Source organism: Anas platyrhynchos, chromosome 7 (genome assembly GCF_047663525.1).
Source record: "Anas platyrhynchos isolate ZD024472 breed Pekin duck chromosome 7, IASCAAS_PekinDuck_T2T, whole genome shotgun sequence".
NCBI lineage: Eukaryota > Metazoa > Chordata > Aves > Anseriformes > Anatidae > Anas > Anas platyrhynchos.
This window is the reverse complement of record NC_092593.1, coordinates 36,357,792-36,384,553: the sequence shown is the minus strand read 5'-3', so window position 1 is coordinate 36,384,553 and position 26,762 is coordinate 36,357,792. Positions and strand designations below refer to the sequence as shown.

Sequence of the window (26,762 nt, the reverse complement as noted above, 5' to 3'; positions counted from 1 at the left end):
TTGACTAAAGACACCAGGAAGTGAATCACTGCCTTAACATCTAACAACATCTAAACACAATGCTCATTCTGTTAATGTACCGTGTTTTCTTGCACAATGTTCCTGTTACTATCAATTATCAATATAAACAAGCTGCGAAACAAGTTAAAAAAAAAAAAAAAAGGAAGTGAAATAAATAAAACAATTGGAGAGGGTTCAGATTCGATTCTCCCAGCCCAAGCATATCAAATGTTCTGGCTGCCAGAAAACATATTCTGAAACAGAGTTTTATTGGACCTGTACTACCACGTTTCTTCAGCTCCAGGAATTTCCTTTACTGTCGTCCTTTCTCTTTACAATGGAAACCCATTCTCAGCTAATAGCCCCACTTCAGCAACTATAGTTACGTCAAATATTAAGGAGAGAGTATAACAATTTCTGAGTCCATTACTGTCTTGAATTTCAAACCATGCTCTTATGTTACTCTGTACTTACCTTTACGAAGAAGGAATAATTCAAATCATGGCCCATATATCTATGAGGTTCAGTAATTTTACATACAAATCTGAACCTACCAGAATCCTTTTTACAGAGAGCTTCAGAAACTCAACCACTCCTAAACCCTTCAGCTGAATAAATACATTAATAAAGATGCACTTCAGCTGCATGATAACTCACTATTCCTGAGGAAATCAAAAACAAAAGAGTTTTGGTACTGAACTCCTTTCTAACGTCTGAACTCCTAGACAGAGTCCATAATAATCATATTAATAAGAACTCAATTATTTAATATATACTTTTACTGAACACACATGTATTTGCACGTTATTGAACTGGAAAAAATGATTAAATTACAAGAATTTGAGACCTCTCAACTGGATGCCACTAATCAAAAAAGGAAAACATGGAAAAAGGAAGCCAAAAGCATTTATCTCAGCACTCTAAAGATGAAGTTCATGCTCCAGATTTCCACTAAAAGCTTGTAAAGCAACTTTCTGTTACACATCTCAGTCTTGTTGAGCATAAACAAAGCTTCACATTTTCTCAGATTCAAAGAAATCTCTTAAATGACGTGAAAACAGATACATGCATTCCTACCCACCTTTTGCAAGTCAACTCAGTTTTAAGCTGTTGTTTCAGAAATAACTTTTGTTTGTTTGGTTGGTCGGTTTTGTTTGTTTGTTTTTTTACTTTTTTAAGGTAATTCTAAAGTATTCTGCGATTATGCAATCCTCACCTGATTTCCACCACTCCAGTTTTAAAATTAGCAGTAATTTTCAAGGTAATTTCAGTTTTGCCTTAGAAACACAGTGTTCTAGTACACCAGCCAACCTTAGAGTTGTAGCTCAGCACAGCACGCAAAAGACTGATGAAATTTCCAAAGTAATCAGCTACTGCTATTTATTTTCCTTGGGTAAATGGTATAATCCAGCTTAAAGGCATACATTTATTAAAAGACATGCAAAAGCTTCATAGAACTGCCTTACAGTCTAGAAGACCAAGAGCGTTCAGTTCGCACATGTCTTCATGGGGAGAGCCTAAAAGTTTTCACGCCCTTGCCATACTCTTTCACAAACCTGTAGCATGTCTTTGCATAATTATAGCAATACCGTATCAAAACGTGACAGGACTACATCATGGCAACAATGTGAAAAAACGTGAGTTTATGGAAGATCACCCAGACTGCAACATACATGACGGCCTTCATCTTCTGCAATGGCCAGACACAAAAACACAGCAGTATCTCTCAACTCTTACAGCCCCTAGTATCACTTTGCAAAAGAGTCTGAATAACTCTGAATGCTTTTGAATGAGATCAAAGGTGTTTATTACCTGTTTTACCAGCTCCGCTCTCTCCTGTAATAAGAATACACTGGTCTTTGTCCTGGTCCCTTAAAGATCTGTATGCTTCATCTGACAGAGCAAAGCTGCAAATTAAGAAAGAGACAATTAAGAATTAGATAGCACAAGTAGCAGCAATAACACAAAATAGCAAAAAAAAAAAAATATAAAAAAAACAAGCACATAGTGTTCTGTAAGTGCTGAAGCTTTCAGTTTTCAGAATACGAAGACCCATGGAAGCAAATTATATACTTTGGCTCAGTGATTTATTCAGACTTTTCTCCAGGAACAAACAAGCAAAATCTATCTTGTAAGTTTTCCTACAGATATCAAACTCAAATTCAAAATTGGGAGGAGGGGGGGAAGGGGGTGTATTTAGGTAGCATTCTTCAATGGACAAACTCTCTTTTTTTCTTCAGTTGTCATTTTGAGGCAGAGAATGAGTACTATTGATTTTGATTCACCAGCATTTTTTCCAGTTAATGAAATAAGGCACTAGGACAGCACTAGGACCCCTTTAAAACACTTGAGCACTATCTGAGAAAGGACTTTAAAGCATAATCCGCATAAAAGGGCACACTTGCATCAACCACCTTCAGGAGATAAATCTGCTATTAAAACATGGCATATTTTTACATGAAATGAACGTCCATTCAGCACAGCAGGAGCTGTGTTAGATTACTGCACCTAGTAAAATACTGGGTGTTTGTGTCCATATAGAAGTGTTTATTATTTACAGTAAATAAACCATGGTTGACAAATACAAATGAACTCTCAGGTCAACACAAAACACATCATGGTTGCAGATCCGATGCATCTTTTAGAAACTTGATTATTCTGTAACAGCTCAGGAGCTTTGCCTTCACCAGACAGCTGCAAATACATCAGCGTAGCCACATGGAGTTTTCACAGGAAACCACAGCCCCCTGATACGAAAAAAGCCAGCTCTGTGTTGTGAAACGAGCTGGGGTTTGCATGGACAAATCAATATAAGTAGTGACCCATGCTGAGCTTCTTTCGGAGGCTCTACTGCTGGAGCTTGAAGCTCCAGACACTTGTTCTTCCTTCTGGCTTCTCTTCCCCAATAACTTCATACGAACACATCACGATGGCCCCAGTTGGTTGCCGTGTGCTCATCCTTCTTCTCTCCTGCACCCCGGCTGTCTGTCTGTCTGGTTGCATGAGCAGCCTGGGGCTCTGGCTCCTCCAGGGCTTTCCTCCCAGCCTGCGCTGTGTCAGGCACTGAGCTGCGATCCTTCTCCGCACAGCTGGGCCAGCCATTTGACAGCCACTACCAAAGGTCACCGCTCCTTTTGGTACACTCACCGTTGAATCAGAATTAAGCCTGATCTCTCAAAGCTTATTAGTGCTATGGTGATTGAGGCATTTCAACTCAGCAGTTCAAGCAGAGGTGAGAATGTGTTTACAAGAAAGTAGCAGGCTGTAATGCTTTTCGTATTACGACAAATCCAGTTTGTGATGGGGCCAACACGCTGGAGAGCTAAAACTAGAGAAGAAAAAACACAAAAACAGAAAAACTCTTCGGCTGCTGAGAGACCATGACACAATTTCTGGCATCTACTTTACTGTCCAGCATCCAAGCTGCAGTAGCAGTAACACTTTACCAGACTCTCTTACAGGACATATTTAGGAAATGAATAATGGATGCTGAACGCTGCTGCAGATAGCCTTGTAAACTGACGAGCACAATGCATGGCCTTCAGTAAAGCTTATCCCAGCAACGTTTAACTTCAGTCACTGTCCTTTCTGCAAGGAAAAAATTTAAAAAAAAATAAAAAGCAGTAAGACATAGAGGAAAGAAATAAAGCTACATGGGGCATTCATGGGCCACGCAAGAGACCTTTCATGCCAATGCCATGGCTTCCATGGCTGGACTCAGGAAAGCAGCTTTCAGCTGGGAGGCACGGCTCCAATGAAGTCAGCACCAAGCACAGAGGAGGTATTCTCTTTCTGTTGATATACTGAGCTATGAGTTAATCAGCCCCGTAACCATTCATCTTTCCTAACACACCCAATTTCTCGTTTCCCAGCAGCCCGTCACAATATATTTTAGTGCTTGATATATTAACTCTGCCTACACCACACAGTGAAAAAAAAACACAAATCACATTCCTTCTCCTCCCTCAACAAAGAAATTGGAAGTTTAATGCTCCAAAGAGACCCGTGAAGTTGGAGGAGCGAGTGGGATCTCAGGCAGTTCTGCTGATAATACCCAACCTCGGCAGGGATGCTGGGCATACGTCCTCTGTTTCTCCAGTCTTCTACACAACCCAGCAAAAGTTTCACAAGCATCAAGATTTAATATCAACTATTATCTGCTAGAGACACAAGAAAAGAAGAAGCAAACTCATTTTAGAAGTTTTTTATGCGTCCGTGTTAGAAGTTAGCCGGAAGCTTTCTAAAATTTACTTCTGACGTTTCAACCACTGCTCCAACAATTCAGCTGGAGGAGGCAAAGCCAAGAGCGCATTGAAATAACAGCGTTCCAGATTTGTCTCACTGGCATCGCAAACAGCGCTGGACACGTTTGCATCAGAGCCCGAACACAGATCTTTAGTTCAAAGGAAAAAGCGATCAATTCATCTGCCGTGTCAACTTTAATGCACGGCACTGCTCCGCTGTCCTGCCCGTCCACCTTCTTCTGCCTTTGCCTTGAAAAGCTTCAAGTCCTTTTGTTCAAACTCTGCTTGTTCCAAAAACAAAACTTCATGCTACCCCTATTTGTTACAAACATATAAACTAATTCCATTTAAGACCACTTTAGCTTAACATATTTTGACGATCTGTCGACTGCAAAGAACCCTTTTATCCTTTTCCTTTCGGCAGAGCTCTGGGAAGTCAACGTTTACAGCTATGGCTTTAAACCACATGCTACTCGCTGAGCTGCCTCGCAATTACAGAGCCTAAACACATTTTTTAAAATAGTTCATAATTTACAAGGCAGCTATACCCCATGTGTTTCAAATTAAATGGTGAGTGTGTCAGCAGTGTCATTGACCATACCTTGTAATAAACTCGCCTATGATTTTTAGGTTATCCTGGAAGACGACGACATTCTCCTACCACAACAAACAGAACTATTTGCTGGAGCTCTCATATAGCTAAGATTTAAGTATAGGAGCAATTTGAAGTCAGAGCACCACCCACACCTAGATCACTCTGCTTTTTTATAGCACCCGCTCCGCCGGCCACGTGGATCCAGATGGCCAGACAGCTCTACAAAGAAACCCAAGTCCAACCCTAAAAATGTTAACACAAAGGGAAGCAGCAAACAGGCCTGCAGGAGGGGTTGCTGAAGGGCTCGGGCAGCTTCCAGCAGCACACCAGCCCCTTGAGACCAGAGCAAGGCTGGCAGCCACCCACCCCATCACAGGGATGTTAGCGCATCACCTGGGCACTCAGGGCTGACCCCAGAGTAACAGCGGCAAAAAGCCTTAAACAACAGAACTCGAGCCCGTGAGAGCCAGCTCTTCTCTTCCACCATCTTCCTCCCTTAAGCCAAAATCACCGGGATGAGCAGTCCTCAGCTGGCAGGACTTCTTCCCACCAGCGTTTTCGTGCTTCCTCTCCCTTCCTTCGGCGTCCTCAGGCATTGTCCGTGGGTGAAACGCACGGATGGCTTTCCCCAGGCATTACTACCTTCCCTTCAGCTCATCTTTCCTGGCTGCTGCTTTCGATTCTCAGTCTCTCGGTCCCCGTATTAAAACCTTTACTGGTAAATCTTGCCCTCCATCTGCCAACTCATTTGCTACTTCCAAAGGAAATGAAGAAAACCTCTCTCCTTGACCCCTCCAATTCCTCAGGAAGCAGAGCCCCAGCACCCCTTCATCTCATCCCATAGCCACATGGGCAGGTTACATATATATTTGGCAGTGCTTTAGCATTGAAAAGTGTGTGCTGCACTCAAAAGAGATACAACAAGATTTAAATTTGACGGATCACGTAATGTAAAATGCACGCAGTATTTAATGTATATCGATTCTTTCAAGTCTAATTAAAGAAGAACATCGAAGTTCCTTCCTTTTCTTTATGACTACACAGAACAGGATGACAACGAAGCTGTTTCTTCCTCTCACAACATGCTGTGGGAGAACAGCAGAATCACGGTTTGCTCTGGTATATATATAAAAAAATGGTAATAATAATGGATGGGAAAAGTGGAAGCATATTTTATAAAGTGCTTTGGGGCTTTCTGTTGTAAATCATCCCGATTAGTTATGTATGTTTTCCCCCACTCCACTGAAGCTCGGTGGAAAAATCACCATTCAGGAAAAACCACCAGAAGAGGTTATTTATATGATTAGCTCATAGTGCAGAATCATTTCATCTAATTGCCCTACGGGCAAGAAGCGTGCTCCCATTTCCCATAATTGCAAACCGCCTGGCGTTCGGCATTTTGACACACTCGAAAAGAAAAGGCTGATTAGCTTGCCACTGGTGTGAATGAAGCAGCAGCTGATGGAGCACGGGCTAGGACAGACCTTCACAGGCGAGCAGCTGCTCTTCGAAAAATGCCAATCAGGGGAAAAATTAATGAGTTTAAACACCGGGATAAAGAGGTGCGCTACGACAGATGGAAAGGCTTTTACCCCATTCAAAATACTCGTGCGTTTTCAAACCTATTTGGTTTTTCTGGTGAGCACAGAAACCTGTTTTATCAGCAATCCTGTGTGGCTGACATGCACTGCAGCAGCACACCTCCTGCGTGCGCTGCCCCACTTTGTTATTCCTGCTCACATAACTTTATTTCACCTCCAGCTCACTTCTGGAAATAAAGCACCACTTCGGAAGCCCTGGGTACAGCAGGGACATCTCAGAGATCCTGTGCGCTCATTAGCTCAGGCACAACACCAAGCTAACGAGCCTGTCCAGCCCATAAACAGACATCTGCTCAAACTTATGCAGGGGATTTGGGGATGCGTGTGTGCCCTTGCTGCTCTGCTACCCCTCAACACGGATGCCCACCACACACACCTCTTCTGTCCTGGGGTCGCAGCCTTGCTGAGAATCATCTCGCAGTGACCGTGGTCAGCTCTAGCTTCAACTCCACAAGGCTTAGCATGTACAAATCATTCCTGCAGCACACAGAAGGAAACTGTAGATTCGAACTAATTTACAGAAATGACCACAATTAAACCGTCTTTGTAGTTCCGAGCTTTATTTGTAAACCCCAGCCCCAGCTCTCTTATCTATCCAAAACATAAGGGAAAGATTATTCAGTGTGCTAGACAGTAAATATTAAGACTGCGTATTTCCTAATTCCTAACATGAAATAGTTTATCTTTAATAAACCAAACTACATTAACCACGATGTACTCAGAGTTGTAGAAATCAGAGCCTTTTGCATATAGTCACAGACAGGAGACTGAATGGAAAAAGTGCCTCTGAAGGTGGTAAGAGAGCTGGATTTTAGCTGAAGTTTCAAGGCTTTAAACATTAGCTTTGTTTATGCTGTCCCTAACATCATGACAAAGGCTCCTAGCGCAGCAGATGGGCAGTTGCTGGTGTGTTTTAAGTTGCTTAAAAAAAAAAAAAAAAAAAGAGGCACCATTAAGCACAATGAGACATTTCCCCAGAAAGAACGACAGCTGTTCTTAATTGCAATCTGAAATCCCTTCTCTTCAGAGTACCACGCTGCCACTGTAGGGAAGGCACAAGGAAAATTTTGATCCATGTACACACCACGCATCAAATGGGATTTCTCTCATTTCCAATAGGGCCTCTACCTGCCCTCACTTTTAAGTCTGGATCTCAAAACCGAAACACAGCAGTGTCTCCTTTAAGTACTTCTCATTCTTTCCAGTGCTCAAAAAGTCCCAACATTTTAATGAAAATCCTTTCTCAAATATAATCCAGATCCTTTCTTTAAATATAGTTACACTGAAAGCTGCACGAGGTGTTTAAAATTGTTTTTATTTCCAAGTTCGACCATCACATCAGTCAATTTTCTAACCAGAAGAATTTCAATGCGTTCAGCAGCACCCAAAGGGCTGGTCTGATTTCTAGCCTAGATGTACAAGCGAAAAAGCTGCAAAGGGAACGGTTTGCAGCATCCAAAAGACACAAAGAGCAGCCGTGTATTGACAAATTTGGAGAAGTGCATTACAGAACTGAAAAATGACTGAGTTTCTCAGTATTCCTCTTCCCTGTTTAACGCAGGGCCCGCTTCATTCACAACATTCAGCCGGTCGTGCTGAGCCGATTCCCAAGCCTTTGGTGAGCATTAGTGGGATTCGACTTTATGTGACAGTGTGAATTAATTAAAAGAAAACCTCAGCATTCTCTGTCCTAAAAATATCAACGGCATAATACGAGCTCTAGACGCAAGTTTCAGTTCCAGGAAAATGAGAGAAATGGGATCTGGCAAAAAAGTTACCATGAGTTTAGGCTCCTGGAGCACTAACACACATCTCCAAATAGCCAACACATAGGACGTTTTTTTCTTTTTCTTTCTTTTTTTTAAATAATCTTGGCTTTAACAATCTAGCCAAAACGAAACGTTTTTATGCTTACAGATAAACACAGACTATCCCAAATGCACTCACATCACAAAAATAAAAAAGAAGAAAAAAGAAGAAAGAAGAGAGAGAGATTGTCACAGATAACTAAAAACATTTGACTCTTAATCCCCAACACGACTGAAGTGAAATGTGAAAGTATGCTGTGTACAGAGGTATGGGTAAATATTTGAAAACTGCACTGAAAACAAAGTGATTTTGCTTCGGCTCTACGCCAGCGGTTAATTCATGAAGGATCCCCCAAGATTATTTTCCTCCATGCGCCACGATGACGATTCTGGAGTTACAGAAGCATCTGGAACTGATCTCCGGTTCAGCGTTTCCCTTACAAACCCGTTCTGCTTTCAAGGTACCAATTCTGGCTTTTTTTGGAGGCTTCTCCAGCAGCACCCAGCTCCTTGTAGCCGGCGAGGACCACGCGTGGCAGCCGAGGGACAAGCGTGCGCTACTGGAGTGAGGTGGGCTCTGCCCAGGGCGAGGGGCCTCGTGAGATGCTCATGACAACGCTGCCGGATGGAAAGGAAACCACCCATAAAACCCACATTTGGTGCTTCTGAATGGCTTTCTTGTGTGTTTTCCTGGTGAAAATCCCCCACGCCGAGCTCGCAGGCCCTGACAGAGGAGGGACAGCACCAGTGCCACAAACAAAAACGCAAAGTGCCTCTTCATTTCCTAGGTTAGACAAAGCTCCTTAGAGGACAGACGCAAAGGCTCGTTCCAGTGAACTTTGTAATCCAGTCTAAATGTCACGCCAGTCCGTTTTAAACATTAAAATAAAGCCCAACATCCATCTGCACACTGCTTTCCAGGCTGTTTGTACTCCCTGGGCGCTGGGCACGTTTTCTGAGCCGCCTTACAACCCCGCGACCTGCTATAAACCAGGTCCTGTGTTATTAGGTATTATTACAAAACTTCATGCGATCTAGTAACAGCAGCACACAAGCAGCTACTGTTCAGGCTGATAAGGCTACGTTCACCCGGCAAGCATCAGATGGCTGCATGACGTGTTACCCAAACCAACCAAAACAGCCCAGATTTCAGGAAAATGCCTAACATATCGCTGCCTGCAAGAAGAACCTTCCTTCACGTCCTCAGCTTCCAATCTCACAAATCTCTTCCCAAACGCTCTACAGAAAATCAGACGGCTGCTTCGAGACGGCCACCTCACAGCTGCCTTCCTCAAACCTCTGCCTTCTCGGGGCTTCTGGGGGCTCCTGTCAAAAAATTCAGGACATCGTGCACCCACGGGATGTGGGCCAGCAGCCTGCAACACAACAGGCTCCGTCCTCTCTGGCATGAAGTCCTGCTGACTCTTGAAGCAAGTGTGATGCTTCACCCTCTTGTCATCTGTATGCTTGAGGGATTTATCTGCATGGATCCACCATATCCAGTGCTGCCACTCTGTAGAGGTCAAGAGCCTTAAGCCTGCCTCCTTCCAAATTATTTTGTGTTTTTTTTTTTTTTCCTTCCGCTTTCTTCTTTCAACTCATTCCTAGCACGGGTTTAAATATTACATCCAGGCAGCCTTCCTTAACTGCTATTTATGATTTCTGTCAGCTGCAGGCCCGCCCGCCCTGCCCAGCGGTTAATTTTACCAACTAACCTTTGAAGTGATCCAAGTGATTGTCTTCCCTGACTACAAATCTCTTCAGAAATAGGCACTCTGCTGAGCCACGTGAATGAGTCCAAAGGGTGAATTTCTGGAGAAGCCAGGAATTTCTAGGAGTAGGAACCAAAGCCTTGTAAAAAGGGGGTACCGTGAGCTGAGAAAAACCTTTGGGGTGTGAGCAGAGTTCTCCAAATAAAGAAGAAGGGGAAAAAAAGGCATGTGAAGATGAGGAAAGGACAAGATGAAAAGGAAGCATTGGAACAAACATGCAGAGTCAATGAAGGACGCTAAGCTATAGCACAGGCTCTCACCCCACCAGCCCCTTCTACAGCAAAGAAAATGTCTTACGGTGCATCTTAAAACTGATGGCTACGGGGAACGGCTTAGTTTTACATATAGGCAACCACTATCCCTCACAGCTCAGACTGCACCACCCCTTCAGACAAAAATATTTGCTTTAAATCAACGAGAGGAAAAAAAAAAAAAGTTTCCTTAACCTTAGTGTTTCTGAAGACATGCCATCCTGGAAAAACAACAAAAAAAGCCAGAAGCAGGACTATAACTTCTATATTCACTGCTTACCCTGACTCAAAACAGTCCTAACTTGAATAATTTACAGCCAGATTTGCCTATTGACAATGTAACTGCAGGTATCAGTACGAGAATGATTTGTCCTGTGAATTATTAATATATTGACTGAAACGAGGGACATGTAATTAAGTTCCTCGTTGTAAGAGGCATCAGGCTGATATCTCTGTAGTTGCATCCTATGTAAAGGCAGGCCATTTTTCAGGACTTGCCTGCAAATCTCTACATATCTGAAAGCTTTTAATGCAAAACCATTGTCTATTTAGAAAACATTTGACTCGAATAACAAGTAAATCAAGTGTTCAGCAAAATTTCCCAAGTGGAATTCAATAGACTGGCAGATCAGCCACATTTCTAACACGCTGCCTGATAAAAATCTCCTCCAGACATCTTAGTGATGTCCCAGTTATGCGTCTTAAATATATCGATGCCTCTCTAAAAAATAAAAAAGTGTGTTGACTACAAATTCTCACCGGCTTGCAACTTGTTGCTAGCAGTACAGTGACCGCTTTCTATTTTGTTCCTCAACTTCAAATAATTTGCAGTCCTGAAGTGAGAAGTGAAGGCATTTCAGACTGGGAAGTGGAGCAGAGAGCCACACGTGTTACCTGCCAGAGGTGGGGAGCTGCTGGCAGCTGCTGTTAAGATAGGAGATGCAATAAAGCACCTGCTCTGCAATCCCATAGAGCAAACCTGGTACTGGTACGAAAGCGATACAGCACCACGGCTACAAATAAATGGTACAATGAACTGTTTATCTCACAGTGCCTTCGCTTTGAAGATCCTTTGTCACCAGTGGAAGTCAATGTAAATCAGCCAGGTAGGCAGCTTGGTTGTCTCTCACGTCTAGGCTACCCACAAGGTAAGCAGCACAGCAATTACAGCAGCTGAAAGGGGAATTGCATCAACCGAAAGAGCAGAACGCGAGCGCGAGGACTGCACAAATCAAGCAGCAAATTGTCTGAGCACTGAAATGTCACCCTCTGCCCTGCCAAGTCAGAGACGAGGCTGGTCCTGCCTCGCAGATGAAGACAAAAACAGCAAGATTAACGAAACACTGGGGGAATAAATAAATAAATAAAAAGCTGGGTAAACTTCCTGCTGCAGCTATGCAAATAGCCACAGAGCAGGAAAACAAGGATTCCAGAGGCCTAGAAAAGTAACACTTTTTACACAGCGCCACAACAACAGTGAATTTAGAGAAGAATGGATGATATAAATAAACACTCTTTGACCCAATTTTAATCGGTATAACGTTATCCAAAATCATCTGACCAGGAACTCCTTCTGCCAGGGATCCTGGCGTTTAAAAAAATTAAAAAAAAAAAAAAAAAAGCTTGAAACATGCAATTAAGTATTAATTAGTGTCACCAAAGCACTGGGCACTCTTGTAGATGCTGCTGAGAAAACACAGAGTAGACGAGAAGGTGATGACTCCCCTCGTCTTTCGGATTTGGGTTAAGAAAACACAAGAACAGATTTCCACTCACATGGTTTTGTGTTTCCTTCAGTGACCATGTATGGAAAAAACGTCTCGAGGTATGGATTTCCTTCATGTCATTGTGCACTGCTCTTCCCTTTCCCCTTCTCTTTTCATGTTCTCACCCAGCCGATTTCCCCGGGACAGCTGGACTTCCCCTGCACAGCCTCCCTGTCACACTCCCTCACACCCAGGCGCTTGATGTACCCCAAGCCCAGACGCGAGGCCATACGAAACTACTGGAAAACAACCAAAATGTGCTTTAAGATCCTCATTTCCCAGAAACTCCCCCGCAGAGCCCTAGGTCCGGAAATGTCCCTCAGCAGTCTGCTCCAGAGACGCCGATGTGTGAAGCCTGGCCACCCAGCCCAGGGGGATCTCTCTGAAGTGACCGACCTTGGAGAACGTGAGCCACGAGGTGACAACACCTTTACTTCAGGCAGAAGCGCCTGGTGCCACGTAGGTTGGTTTCTAGAGGAATTTCACCAAATCCAAACCACTTTTTTTTGCAATAAATGGTGTGCACTTTTCTAGGTAGCACCAGTAATCGATCAGACCCATTATTTGTCAACCCCACAGTTAGGTGCCGGCTCCAAGGCTGGGGCAATGCCAGGCTGGGCTGGCCACAGCAGGCTCTTTAGGGTGGTGTGACATGGGGTAAGGCAGCACACCTAACACTTACTTTATGCCCCGACAGTATTTTAGAAGCATCCTTTAAAGACGGTCAGAAGTTTACCAGTTGTGGAGGAGACGAGTGGTGCTCGCATCCCCGGTTCTCACCAGCACCTTCCCGCAGGTGAGAAGGAAAGCAAGGTCACCACAGGGTAACAGCTTTCAAACGACAGAAATACGAAATGGAAACATCGCCTCTGCAGAATAAACTGAAAGGAGCTATCCCATAATCCAGTATTTGTAAGGTTATTTTGTCTAATGGGTGTTAGAAGACAAAATCCTCGTACAGAAGCAATACCAAATAAAGAAAACCTGTGGAGAGATCACATCTGCCCCAGACAAATCAGGCTCATAACTTTCCACGACTTGGCACTGTAACTGAACTTGCGAGGGAAATTGCCTTACTAATACACAATCAAGATTTCCTGACATAAGTTAACATTCAATATTTTCTCTCCCCAGCCTACTGAGTGGATTCCCAGTGCTTGGATTCCAGGTGGTCTCGTTCTGAGATGGCAGCCTGACCACACAATTCCTGTCGTTAGCAATGAATGACACCAATGAAACAATTTCCTACTCAGTTCAGGTTCTCCTTTCTTTTCCCTGAGCCTGTCACTGTAAGCTTCTGACACCTGCCCTTACCACCCTGAACCTAATTTGCATTTTAATATTGAAAGGCAAACGTTTCTCTAGTCAAAGTAGGATGCATATTTGATTGGATTAAGCAACAAAAAAATATGTACCGGAATCATTATTGACCATTTTTCGTCTGGAAAACTCTCTCACAGGAGAGATGGAGAAGCAGAGATCAATATATTACTTTGCCCAACATGTAACCAAGTACTTCGTGCTGACTTTCGGAATGGCAAACTGTTACTCCCAGGTTTTATTTTTAAAATCCTCCATCATACGCCAGCAAATTTTATGCAACTGAGCAAAGTTAGTCAAGCAGAAAGTTCTTTTAGCAAGCAACTGTGTTAATTCAGCAAGCAATTGTGCTCGCTAAACAAAGCTGTGAAGAAAATCTGAACATCGTAAAAGTTTGGATCCAAAAGGGCCGAGGAAAGGACCAGAAGCTCATTTGATCTGCTTAATTGGCTGCCTGCATTTCAGCCAATGCACTTGGAAGAGTTACAGGTGAAGTCTGAAGGCAAAGAATTAATCAGAATAAAATAACTTCCAGATGTCCTTCCACACACAATTTCCTTCTAATCTAAAAGCTAACACCAGAGGAAGATGCCGAAGCTTATGGCCACGTGTGGTCATTTATGGGACCTCTGACCAGTCCAGGCAGCCCCCTGAACGTGTAACTGCTGAGCGTGCTGACAGCCTCACAGGCCTTGAAGACAAGATGCCTCACGTCCAGCCACACCACCACACCTCCATCCACATCTCATCCTGTTACGGACAGGGTTTCACCAGGGCTTCTCCAGGCTCTCTGGCTGTGCCCGAACAATTCGGGTCATGGCTGGGCCCGACCGCCACCCCAGAAGGGCTGTGAGGCCGGCCTTACGATTTATATCACATATTTATGGCACTTTGGCTGCCCTCTTGAATTGGATCAATCCCACCCAGAACAGACCAGAGGAGACAGTTTTTGTTCTCCCACAGACACCATTCAGGTACGACCAGCCCCTTCCACACTCACCATGAGGGCTTTTTCATTTTTTGAACTGTGCAAAGAGAAATTAAGTTTCAAATACCCACAGGAATACTACGTTACTCAAACATATTTAACACTTGGAGGCTTTCACAAGGCAATCTGGACTTCACAAGAAGTGCATTTCCTTGAAAACACACTACTCACAATGCAGTTACAGGAAAATGTTCTGAAATGCACGTACCAGCATCTAAATACATGAATCACAAAATGCAACTCATCTCAACTTCTATTTAAAATAAGGATGAACTTTTTTCTCTCTTTTTTTGGTTTGTGTATGGGGGGTATTATGTTTGCTTTAATCAACATAGACCTTTTGATGAGAAAGACAGCTGGCACCATCTGCTTCAGGACAGCATGAAAACTAAAGCTTCTTCGCTGTACTTACATGTGGGGGCTGAGCTCATAAAAGTTTCGGTTTCTGTATTCTTCAACTTTCTCTGGAGTATAAATGGGTAGAGGTCTGTAGGGGTTTATTGATATCACCACACTGCCAATGTACGTCTGTTGAAAGAAAAAAAAAGCACAAAAAATCATTGTGGATTTTTCTTTTATATATCATTCTCCTATTTACTATTTTGCAAAAAGAACAACAGAAAAGCCCAGCTGTAACAATGAATAAATACGTACACGCATTCTGAAATGCTTTGCAGATCTCCTCACCAAACGATGTCAGATACCCAGTAGCTAATTCTACAGAATGGAATGCCTCCTAAGAATATTTTTAAAACAAACTCCAATCACACAAATACTTCTCTGACTAATTCAGCCAGGGAGAGAAAGGGAAAAGGACAGAGACGCTCACGAAGGAACATGCAAACACGGCACGAGCTTTGCTGCAGCCCTCGTGCCCTCACACAGAGCCGCATGAAGCGATGCTGGAGCTCGAGTGTGGAAAGAAAAAAGATGTTTCACGGGAGCAGATGCTACACAAACTTGCTGTTACCCATGGCAAACAGCGTGGGCAGTGCTCTGGTTCTCCTCAGCACCACGCTGAATGAAGCTGAATGAACCCGCGTGGCAAGAAATGCCACAATCCCTCCACGCCCTGCCTGCAGAGACTTATCAAACACAAAGCCAACCCCGAGTACTTGGTATCTCTTTCCACAGCCAGGAAATGAATAAAAACACCTGGGAAAACATGTTTTTTCAGTAAGTGGGGGCTGCCCTGAGGTGTAAGGGCTGCACACAAAAGCCACAGCTTCCCGTTATTTGGGTTACAACTGCTAGTAAATGCTGGAGAAAACCCAGTGGCACCTTAGCACCTCACAATCACTACTTGGACTTATCTCCACAGTTTTGCACAGAGGGAAGTGCCATAATAAGCATTTTCTAACTGGGAACAGAGGTGCATGGAGCCTGAGTTATTGCCCAGGGGTTCGGCAGAGCAGCGAGTCACAGACAATACTAATAATACAGCAAGCTGCGAACTCACCCGGCGTTTTCTGCCCGATTTCCAGCAGGGTCGAGCAAGCCAGACTGCAGCGACAAAGCAAGCAGCACGAGGCTGCCCGACAGCCTCACAGCTCTTTGCTAAACGTCTCCCCCCATGCAGCCGAGCTGGAGCAGCCCAAGAGCCCTGGAAGCAAGCTGGCTCCATCGAGAGCCCGTGGAAAATGCAGCGAGGGGGAAGGAAACCTGCCCGTGAGGGGGGCGCCCCAAGGGCTACCGAGGCAGCTGGAAAACAGATTTGTGTCTTGCACAATTTGTAGGTCTTTGCTGCTTTCGAATACGCAGTCCTGTGTACTTTATGTATATTTTCTTCAAATGATAAATTGCTCTAGTTCGGTGGTCATCCTCCCCTCAACGTGGGAAGTGCTTTCTTTTTGTGCCTCTCTCTTGCACTGAACGATAAGGAAATCCAAAAATTCACTTTCTATAGCCAGTCTTTGCAGCTCTGCCACTTTGCAGGCCTCGACTCTTGGCAAGGATAAGCAGCTTTCTGGTCTTCACAAGTGCATGGACACCCTCATTAGGGCTCCTTCCTATAAAACATTGCTATGCTAAATCATTTCCTCATGAATCTTAAGAATTTGTGAATTCAGCCCATTTTGAAATCCATGTCGGAAAGTACCAGCCAAAGACAGATACGGGCCAGATCTTGACGTCTGTATTTAGAAACAGGAATCCTCTGCGGCTCGAAGACCTGCCCTTTCCAGCTCTCCTGCTGCCGTACACACAAAGTTTAACTGCTGAGCTCCTTGAAGCACCCAGAAACGCCAAGGCAAAGAAAGACGGGCAAGAGCAAAAAGCTTGATTTTTAATTTTGAATGCAGGCATTCAAATGAGATGTATTTAGAAACATCTCTTCGTAGCTAAGTACTGCCTAGACAACGTATTTTGGGAGTTCCACTCAGCTGCCTATTGTCAGACACGTACAAATAGGGAGCACTTCCTAAAATACCAATATTTCAAAAGGTCAAATGACTCCACAGAAACAAAGCCGTACACATGTCCATTTTAAACACCAACCCAACCCACGCCAAGAAATCACTGCTCTGGCTGCGAAGCTGCTTGGAGAGCTACCACGCTGCCTCTTCTCCAAGTGCCACCATCTCACAGCTGATACCTCACAGCTCCTTGCTCGTGGTGGTCTGTGAGATTCCACAGAGCTGGGATAAACAGATCCCGAGCAGAGCTTTCCCACGTAACATCTGCCTTCCCACCAGACCTCTACGATAAACAAATAAAATAAATGGCTCAAGCCCTTGAGCGAGCAACAAGCTCAGAAACATTCCAGCGCTGGAAGGAGAGCGCCGAGGAGTAGCAGGAGGCCGTGGAGTGGCCCCCCGGGGACTGCAGAGAGCCTTTATTTTCCCTGTTTAAGGAAAAAGCAAAACCCCAGAGGAACGGCCTCATGATGAAAGCACCAAGCGCAGGCAGGAAATCTGATTTCTCTCTCGGCTTTGCCATGGTTTTGTTCTGCGAGTTTGGACAAGATCTGCTGTCTCCTCAGGTTTTGCTAATGAGAGACTCTTGATTACGCTCCTTCCTCTAGGTAGCTCCTTTATGGCAGCAAGTCACAGAGGCAAATTCTGCCTCTTTGGCGCGTTCGCCCAGAGCCTGGAACAAAAGGACTCTGGCTTGTGCTTTATCGGTGCATCAGCCACGCAGCACGGTGACACTGCCGGGCATCAACACCAGTGAAGCCTGAAAACTTGAAATCACAATCTGACGGGAAACAGAGGCAATGTTTGTCACGTTGAGCCTCCGTCCTGTTGGAGATGCAATTCCCGAGACCCTTTGATGCCTAATTTTGCCCTCCAGGAGTGAAAGCAAACCTAACGTGTTGCCCGGGGCAAGGTGCTACCACTGCTTCAGGCCTGTCTGTGCCTTTCTGGCCCAGCAGCTGTAAGACTGGGCTGAGAAGAGGCTCGAGGGACCAAGCCTGCAAGAGGCTCCCACCGGCAAGGCAGCTCGAGAAGAGCAGCAAACCACTGGCACAGCTCACGGGAGAACATTTCACACCCTGGCATACGGCACATTAATAAAGCCGTTTTCCCCGACAAAGTTACCCTTGCAATAGCCCAAGGGTACAGAAGATTTTCTTTTAAATGCTGCAGCACAGAAACAGAAAAACTCTAGTGAAATCAGATTGTTAGTGGGGATACGGGCAATTCAATTTCTGCAGAGCGACTTTAATAGCCCAGATACGCACACTGCCCATTCCTCTAGTACTGCTGAGGCTCAGAAGTACTAGGTGGCTCTGATTTTGAACAGTTTCAGATCACTATAAAACAATTCACTCAAAGACATTAAAGATCAAAGAGAAGTGTGACTAGATTTTTTGGAAGGAATCCAGAACTAACGCTTGGGCAGCACTGACTTTTTATATACATGTATGTGACATCAGCAAGAATGTATTTCTAATATACTCATTTTAATTTACATTTTGCCTGAGCGGTTGTGGTTCTGGGTTTTGCCAACTCCTAAGCACATGTGCTGCTGCACGCTCAGAACAGCTGGGGCCAAGGAGCCAGCCTGTACTTACATGTTCTCAGCTTTCTGAACCGTCTCAAACGCAGACAGAACCTGTCAAATTTAACACTGCTCCGTAATGAAGCTTCTCATTTTAATAAGCGTTAGCAGCTAGATCAGTCCCACCTCAAAATATCATCTGCTATTTGAACAATCGCGGCGTGTGCTCAAATTTGTTTTTCGTTGCGGTTGGCCACAAAAAAGAAAAAAAAGTAGATAAATGCACTCTGCTTTTGGACCCTTGCGTTTTTCAGGTCTGGAACACCCGCTGTGTTGAGAGAAACTAAGTTTGGAAAGGAGGAAGAAAACAGTCCGAGGAAGGCTAAGAGCAAAAACACCTGAGAGGCTCGTTTCTGGGGCTTTTACTGCGCATCACAACGTAGGTGTCCAGCGTTGGTGGAGAGGGATGGGCTGGGTACCCAAACAACACACAAACAAACAAGCTCCAATTTCATCCTACAATTTCCACCCGGGGGGTTTCCGGCACTGCTTGATGAAGGCACACAGACCATAAACTCCACCTGGGACCCCCCTCACTGGAAGAGAAGCCAATGCTAAAAATGTACTTTTCCAAAGTCTAGCCTGTGGTAAACTGAAGATACAAACCAGGCTGTCATACTTAGTTTTACTCTCCATCAACAGGGAAACCGTACTGCTGGAGGAGAGAAACTTCACCACCAGGACATACCCCAAATATATTGGCACAAGCCAAACACGTCGATGGCTGATTGAACGACTCAAGACCCAACGCTCAGGCAGGTACCACGAAGGCAGAATTGCCTACCTATATCCCACAGCAAACAACGCTGACACGGGCTGTCAAAAAAGACAGCAAAGTGCTGCGATGCTGCGCTCAGGGCTTGATGCTGCAAGTCCCGGTGCAGACAGCAGCCTGCACCCACCGGGATCCAGCCCTTATTTGCACTGCAATCAGACTGAGAGCCCTGAAGCAACAACGGAGCCTCCTCCAGAGGCAGGCACAGGAGCACGGACAAGCTGAAGCAAGTACCTGAAGAGGATGCGTGTGCAGAGATTATCGGGTTTCTCTCCTGAGTTTCTGGAGGGCACAGACTTTTCTCTGCTGATCGCTGACTGCTCTGCTAACCTCACAATCACCACGACAGGCTCTGATGTTGTTAATAAGGAGGCAGATTAATCACCTCAGCCACCCACCCCTCCGACTGCACTTGGATGTTTGTATGCAAATGCACAGAGCTCCTGCACGGGAGTGGGAAGGAGGTGATGGCGCAGTCAGCCCAAAGCAGACTTGAGAAATTTTAAGGCAAGCGTTTAAATACCCTGGAAGGTCGATGTTCGCTAACTTTGGGAAAGATAAAGACTTGTTTTCATAAGCAAACAGCGACTGGAAATTGGATAGAGCCTGTGCCAAGAAACCTCCCGTCTCAGTGTGCACCAGAAACAATAGCAGAGAACATTACAGAGAGGACCGGGTCCAAAACATCCCATTATTTCTGGATGAATAAAAAGGGGGGAGGCACCATATTTTTACAGTACTTGGGCATTTTTGCTGCCATTTGCCAACCTTTCATTAATCTTCCTTTTGTGCTTCGTGTAACACGCACCGAGATCACTGAGAAGTGCCCCAGAAGCCTTCCCCACCCCAGTGGAGGCACCCGCGGCGTGCTGGGGGCACAGCCAGCTCCGTGGCACTGGGGGGCATTTCCCACACCACCCTCTCTCTTTTTTCAAAGCACCTCATCGAAGAGCCAAGGAGGAGGAGTGGATAGGGAAGAAGACCTCTACGTGCAGCCCACGACATCCACGCTATTTTCGGTGATCCTCACTGATGTTTCCTTACCTCTTTATGCAGGCAGTGCGTCCAGCCCTACAAAGGGGTGGGCTGGTGTGAAGGGCCAGGAGGATTTCTGACGCGATAACAAGCAAAGCAAGATGTATAGGGAGGCAGAATACTTATCAGACTGCGAGGTATCACTGTTAAAGACGTGCCTGGGGCACACAAACCCTTCTCTGCACCCCAAGCAGGCTTCAAGGCCCTCGCCGGTGGCAGCTGCAACAATATTATTGCTGCGAGCCAGCATCTTCCCTCCCGAGGGAAACTGGGGAGGCACCGCTGGGAAAATTGTTTAATCCGGCAGAGGCGTCCCCCGAGGGAGGAAGAGAAAGAGATCTGAGGAAGCTCGGGTCCCCTGGGCTACCAGCGGGGAGCAGCAAGTGCGGCCGCGAAGACAGCTGGGCTGAAAGCTGCTGGGCTCTGGCTATCAGACGCTCTGAGAAGGTTAGAGCAGAGTCGAGGAAAGCCAAATGAGAAACAAAAAGGCTGCCCCCAAAACCAGCCAGACAATAGAGGTCCCTGGGAAGCACCTCAGCCGGCAGCACAAGCACACCACAAGCCAAGCCAGCAGAAGGCAGCCACAAGGATGCTACCTCCAGCAGCTACCACCGGGTTCTTACGCTGGAATGCCAAATATTTAATAGCTCGGTGATAAAACAACACGTGTGCAGCACCAGAAGACTGCTCTTGCCCAAAGCAGCCCACAAGCGCCGCGTGCAGAAAATACAAATTAAACGCTGACATCAGAGAAAAATTCCGCTTTGTGAAGAGAGCAAAAAGCAAACAAACATCTTGTTGTCGTGAACAAAATGTTGACCTCTGCAGCTCTGGGAAGGCTTCAAGAAACAACATAACTGCAGGGAAAAATGTGCAGGGCAGCAGAACGGAGCGAGCTCTGGCCTCTGAAGGCTGCCTCCCACGTGCCCACGCAGCACTGTCCCCTCCAGACTGCTCACACCTCCCCCTGCCACCTCCCCGATCCCCCAAACCTGCAGGTAATCGACACGATGGATTTTCTGCTCGCTCACGGCACGGCCCATGGATCACACTTCACTCTGCCTTGAGGAAATTCACGCAGGCTTTTGTTACCGATACTTGCAGAATTGAACTTTTAAAGACAGGGATTTTATCAATGAAAAGTTTAAGAGTTGCAAAAATAACATCATAAACTATTACAGCTTTTTAACGGGATTTTTCTTGGTCAGACGTACCCCAGGCATTTCCAGACATGACTAAACTCCAAGATTCCCATTCCCAATTAACGCACGCGTTCCCCCAAAGCCACTCGGTGTGAGATTACTGCCCAACCTGATGGTCTTTAGGAGGACGTCTGGCCCTGCTCCAGCCCCACCAGCCTTCATCCTTATTTTTACAGGCACAGCTTCCAGCTTCACGCTCTGGTATGCAACCTGACACCCAAGTCCATTAAACTTTCTATCAAATACACATAAAAATGAACAAGAGGCAATCAAGCTGTAGTCTGTCCTCTGACTGGTAGGAATACGCTTTTTTTTTTTTCCTTTTTTTTTTGAGGACCACCAGGGACCCAGACGAATGCTGGATGCTCGTGCAAGGGGAATTCCTGGGGAGAAGAGCTGGCATTTCACACGGATGAATGGAGATGGCACTAGGATTCCCATCGCTGAACATTCAGCATCAAACATAACTACTGTGAAAGAGACTAGAAAGGACAAAAATGATATATTTTTTCTTTTACTGGAGCCTATTTATGTTGTCATCTTTGGCTATGAGGCAGATTTGATACCGTTCACTGAAGGCTTGACCTGACACAACAACCTGCAAAGGCTGGGGAACACGATTGTGCAACGTCTGGCCAACTTTAAAGCCTTTTCCAAACCATTCATGCTACAGGTCTCATTCCTCACAACAAGCCCCTTTGAAGGTTATCACTGCAAGTCCTTTTTCAAACTAACACATGCAGCACAGACACAGCTGTCAGCCTCCAGAAAACTGCCTAAAACCTGATGCTGAACGAGCTGTGGTCAACTGCTGTAGAAACGTTTCAGTCTGTTCATATGGCTTTAGTTTGACTTCAATTTTTAAGTGGAGACAGGATTTTTAGTAATGCCTACAACCGGGCACTGACACACAGGCTGAGCTTAAATCCCAAGCTGAACCACGGGAGGCTAAACCCTCTGAAGGGATCCTGAGGGATCAACTTTTGTAGCTTGTTAGAGCTGCAGCAATCTGCAGCCTTTGTTAAGCACCAACAGCAGCTCTTCAATGGCCCAACTCACTTTCTCCAGGACAGCATGCAAACCACGGATTTTACATGGTAAAACCAACATTACTTCCAGATGTAACAAAGGCTTCATTGTGCTCGTCCAAGTCCAAAAACAGAAATGCAAAGTGTGCTTTCCACGAGCGAGGTGTGGGGAGAAGAAAGTGGGTGGCGATAAGGGGCAGGGAGAGAAGGGTTTGTGCGTGAGAATTAATGCACCCTTCCAACCACCCCATACTTCAGCAAACTTTCAGAGCAGTAATGAAGTTTGCAGGGCAGCACAATTCAACTGACATGAAAAGGAGGCATCCCCTGAGTGATCTGGTAATTAAAACCCTGTAGCATCACAAACTCAGTAACTTGTTGACTTGGTAACAGCAGGTGGCAGGGGCTTAAACAGCGATTCTTTCCACTGCTGCTGGACAAAATGTTTTAATACTTGCAAGGATCTGCAGCATTTTGACTTTACAGCGTGGAATCACAAACAGTACTTGTAAGACCTTTAAAAAAAAATCACATGGACAAACAAAACTGGAGATCAAAAGGGCAAAAGATACTGCAACAAACTACAAGGGAATGATTCAGCTACCGAAAAAAAATCCTTTGTTTTTGGCAGCAGTTCAAGCTTCTCAGCAGAGCATGTTTAAGTATTAGTCTTTCCCACCTGCAAGGCAAAGGATCCTGTGCTGCTAGAGAAAAGTGACACCTTGTATCACCTGCCAAAGCACATAATGCAGCTAATTACCCTGCACCTCAGCGCCAGGCCAGGCAGAACCAGGAACTCAAGGAAGCACAGGTTTCGGTGTCACTGCCTCAGAGAACCATGTGTTTGAACACGGTTGTCAGCCGGTACGTAATAGGTGATAAAAATAAAACAGATTACCCGTTTGTTGTTCAGACTGATTTCTCCCAGGAAAAAGCTATCTGGGCTAAATTCCATAAAAACATGCATTAAATACCTTAAATCCGTAGTAGTTTACATAAGAAGTTGAGCAATCCACTTCTTTACATAAGTAGTCTATGGCAATCAAAAGCCTGCACATCTAGGGTGTCCTCACAGGACAGGTTTGTATCCTCAACACTTGGGATGAAACTTCCAGGTATGACCTACCTGCCTGTATCAGAGCCTAAGGGTTAGCAAAAGGGAACAGGCTACATCTTCAGGGAACAGGAAGAAATTTAAGACACAATTTGTTGGAAATATAACTCTCAGAGGTATCGTGGAGATTTCTTTAACCCATTTTGAAAGGAATCTTTCTCTCCATAAACACAGACCTTTCTGGTTTCTTCTCTAACAAGGTTTTTATGGATCCCAAGAGTCCTTGTCTTACTTTAATTTTCTAGTTAAATTAAATTGTCGGTCCAAACATGAAGAGCAAGTAAATGGAAGTGATACCCGAGCACATCCACACAACTGTATTTCGCCAAGCTAGTATCTGTAGAAAAGGGAACAGGCATGGTTGAGAAGGAAAATTACTCCGGAAGAAAGATGCAGCAGAGAATGAATTGCAGAGGTGCAAAAGCACAGCCTACAACGAAGTAAAAACAAAAAGGGAGAGAGGAAGCAAACAAAAATAACAGATCCTCCCCTACTGGAGGCTGGAAAGGAAAAAAGCATAATGAAACCATGAAGATCTGAATGCTTAGCAAGAAGGGAAAATATAGCCAACGCTAAAAATTAAAAGGGGGAAGGGTTATAATCAAATACAGAACACGTCTATTTGATTGTAATAAACTGCAGACAATTGCTTGCAGATCGTAGCTGTGCTTTGACTTAAACATTGCAGCTTTACTCTTGAAAGACTTATCTTTCTCTAGAGGTCCTGAAAAGCCTCTACAAATCATTAAGTTCCTACACCCGCAGCAGTGTAATAGACACAACGCTACGCACATTTTAACAAAAACAGAACAAAGAGAGATGAAGCAGGAAATGAAAGGCTTAAGTGGAATCACAATTTGCCTCTTCATTCCCAGCCTGTGCTTCAGCTGCCAGTTTACAACCTCTCTCCTATTGATCATCATTCAAAGATTAATATGCCTGAAGATTTTGATTACTCCCACATATACCCAAGCTCATTGTTACTAGTTTAAAATCAAACCATTCTAATGAACATAATTATTTTTATTTTTTTTTTGCATATCAAAGGTAACAGGCAACATTTAAGGTAGCCCTAGCATATTCCAAACATACATCGTTTGTACATCAGCCTGCTCCAACATCCTGGAAATGCCTTTCCTGGAAGCTGCTTATTTGTAGCTGCTTCGCTCTCTAACAAAAGTAGTCTGAAAATCAGTGCTATCATCAGTTTGGAACAGTTTCTTATGAAAATTGGAGGCCCACTGTGTTGTGCAATGGGGAAGACCAAAAAGGAAAAACATCCCAGATGGAAAAGATCAAATGCAAATAATGTAGTACGGGAAGGGGGAAGGTCTACAGCTTTTAAAAGAGATTTAAAAGGTGTTTTATATATATATATATATATATATTAAAAAAATATATTTTTTAAATAGAAAAGTTAAAATATCCCTAGTGCAATAGTCTGTGTTCAGGTATTCAGTCTATGTGCATCCTTGCAGATCCACATGTATTTCAGGAATAGCAACGCAGGTCCCATAGGAAGTTACTGTTGCTGTATACTCACATAGACTTCGCTGTGATCAAAGCGCTTCTTCAGGTTATTGATGAACGAGTCTTCATTAAGCGGCTCCAGAAGAACCATATCTCCCACCCCTATCATGTCATCTAAAAGTGACGTCTTGACCTCCATCTTGGCCATTTTCTCCTGCAAAGAGAGAAAGGAAGGAAAAAAAAAAGAGCAAAGTTAGCTCAAAATTATTCTAATTCTTCACAGGCATTAGCCACTGATACTACTTAGGATTCACAAGTAAAAACCCATCAAACGACACTGCTTTAAAACTGATTTTTCTAAGGAGCATCCTAAAAGTCATTCCATCTACCCAAGCGGTTTGCGCAATCCCCAGACATTTAGCTCTGACATGGAATAATGCCTTCCAGTTCGCAATACATTAAATATGAAATCTCACGAAACAGCAGCGAAGAGCAGCGGGCGCCGCATCCAGATTTTCTGAATGGCTTCAACACAACGTGCTCGCACAAGCTCGAGTTTACCAAAAGCTCCATCAGCATCTGTAGTGCCTCAAATCAGGATATTGAGCAATCTAAACCTCATCTGAATTTCTTTCTCCCCCTTTCCTGCATTTCTCTAATCCGACCAACTTTTAAATGGAAACCAACCAAGTGAACTTGCTCCGAGACAAAACCACACTATTTTATCCGAATTGCATCACTATCGCACATTTTAGGTATTTTTTCAAAATGTCTTGTGATAGTTGGTACTTCATTCAATCAGCTTTAACTCGCCATTGCAGCTACCCACCCAACAGCTAATTTTAAACAAGTGAAGCCTTTTACCTCCTGCTGGTGTCCACAGCCACCGCGTGACTGTGTGCCACTCGATTTTTGAGCGGCGAGTGACATTTGAGGGACATTAGATCAAGCCTTAAGTCGTGTTTGATGTTTTTCCAAACTCAACGAAGAGCAGCACAGCTCCCCAGGCAGCTAAGGGAAGCGCTACAACAGGATCCCCAACCTGAGCCAAGCCTGGGAATTACTAGAAATTCACATGGAAATGCAAAAACAGTGCTGAACTATGGTAACCAGCCCAAGCTGAGTCAACTCTGCTACACAAACAAGAGTTTGTTTTAAACACAAACATTGGACAACTCTGTTTTCTAATTTTTAGAGAAAAGCTCTTTCGTTCTTCACAGTTCACCTCTACGAAGCAGCAAAAAAAATATTTCAAACATTCACAAAATCCTCCCAGAGGTATCACTTCAATTGCTGCATCCCGTTAAGAGAAATTCGTTAAACTACCAGTCTTGTGTCAATGACCTAATTACTTCCCAAACAGCGATTCATGTTCACATCATTTCTGAAGGCTGGAAAAAAAAAAAAAAAAAAGTCCTCCTCGAGTATGGAACTTATTAAATACTGGGTTTGTAGCCAAAAGGGAAAAAAAAAAACTAATATAAAAATCCTAATATGGGCAATTGCAACCTAAAATTTCGATTCTAAATAGCATACCTCATCTACCATTGTGAAATTACATACCACCTACCACGCTTCATGCATCACTGCTTGGGAATTTGAAGACCCAGAGCTGCCAGACCCATCAGGAACACTCTGGCATCCCCAACCTCGGAGGCACATATTGCAGGAGAGGTGCACAGAGGCACCACGTCCACAACTACAAGCCGAATCAGGAAGTTGTCTGCATGTATTAACTCATCTATATATTTATGAAGTTAAATTTTATGGCCAAATAATTATTTGCAGCTT

At 44.4% G+C, this 26,762-nt stretch overlaps 1 protein-coding gene across 10 annotated transcripts in view; it reads right to left on the bottom strand.

Annotated features, from left to right (window-relative positions):
- MYO1B (myosin IB) overlaps positions 1–26,762 on the bottom strand; it is a 104,164-nt gene that overhangs the window by 56,870 nt on the left and 20,532 nt on the right. For 9 of the 10 annotated variants that reach the window (XM_072040493.1, XM_072040500.1, XM_072040495.1 and 6 more), the window contains 3 exons: positions 25,045–25,185; positions 14,758–14,873; positions 1,813–1,907 (listed from right to left, as the gene is read on the bottom strand). In XM_072040493.1, coding sequence (XP_071896594.1) covers positions 1,813–1,907; positions 14,758–14,873; positions 25,045–25,179 — 346 coding nt within the window. In that variant the 5' untranslated portion in view covers positions 25,180–25,185. Of the gene's footprint in view, positions 1–1,812; positions 1,908–14,757; positions 14,874–25,044; positions 25,186–25,835; positions 26,032–26,762 lie in introns of those variants that run through there. The other variant, XM_072040491.1, reaches the window with a different exon arrangement.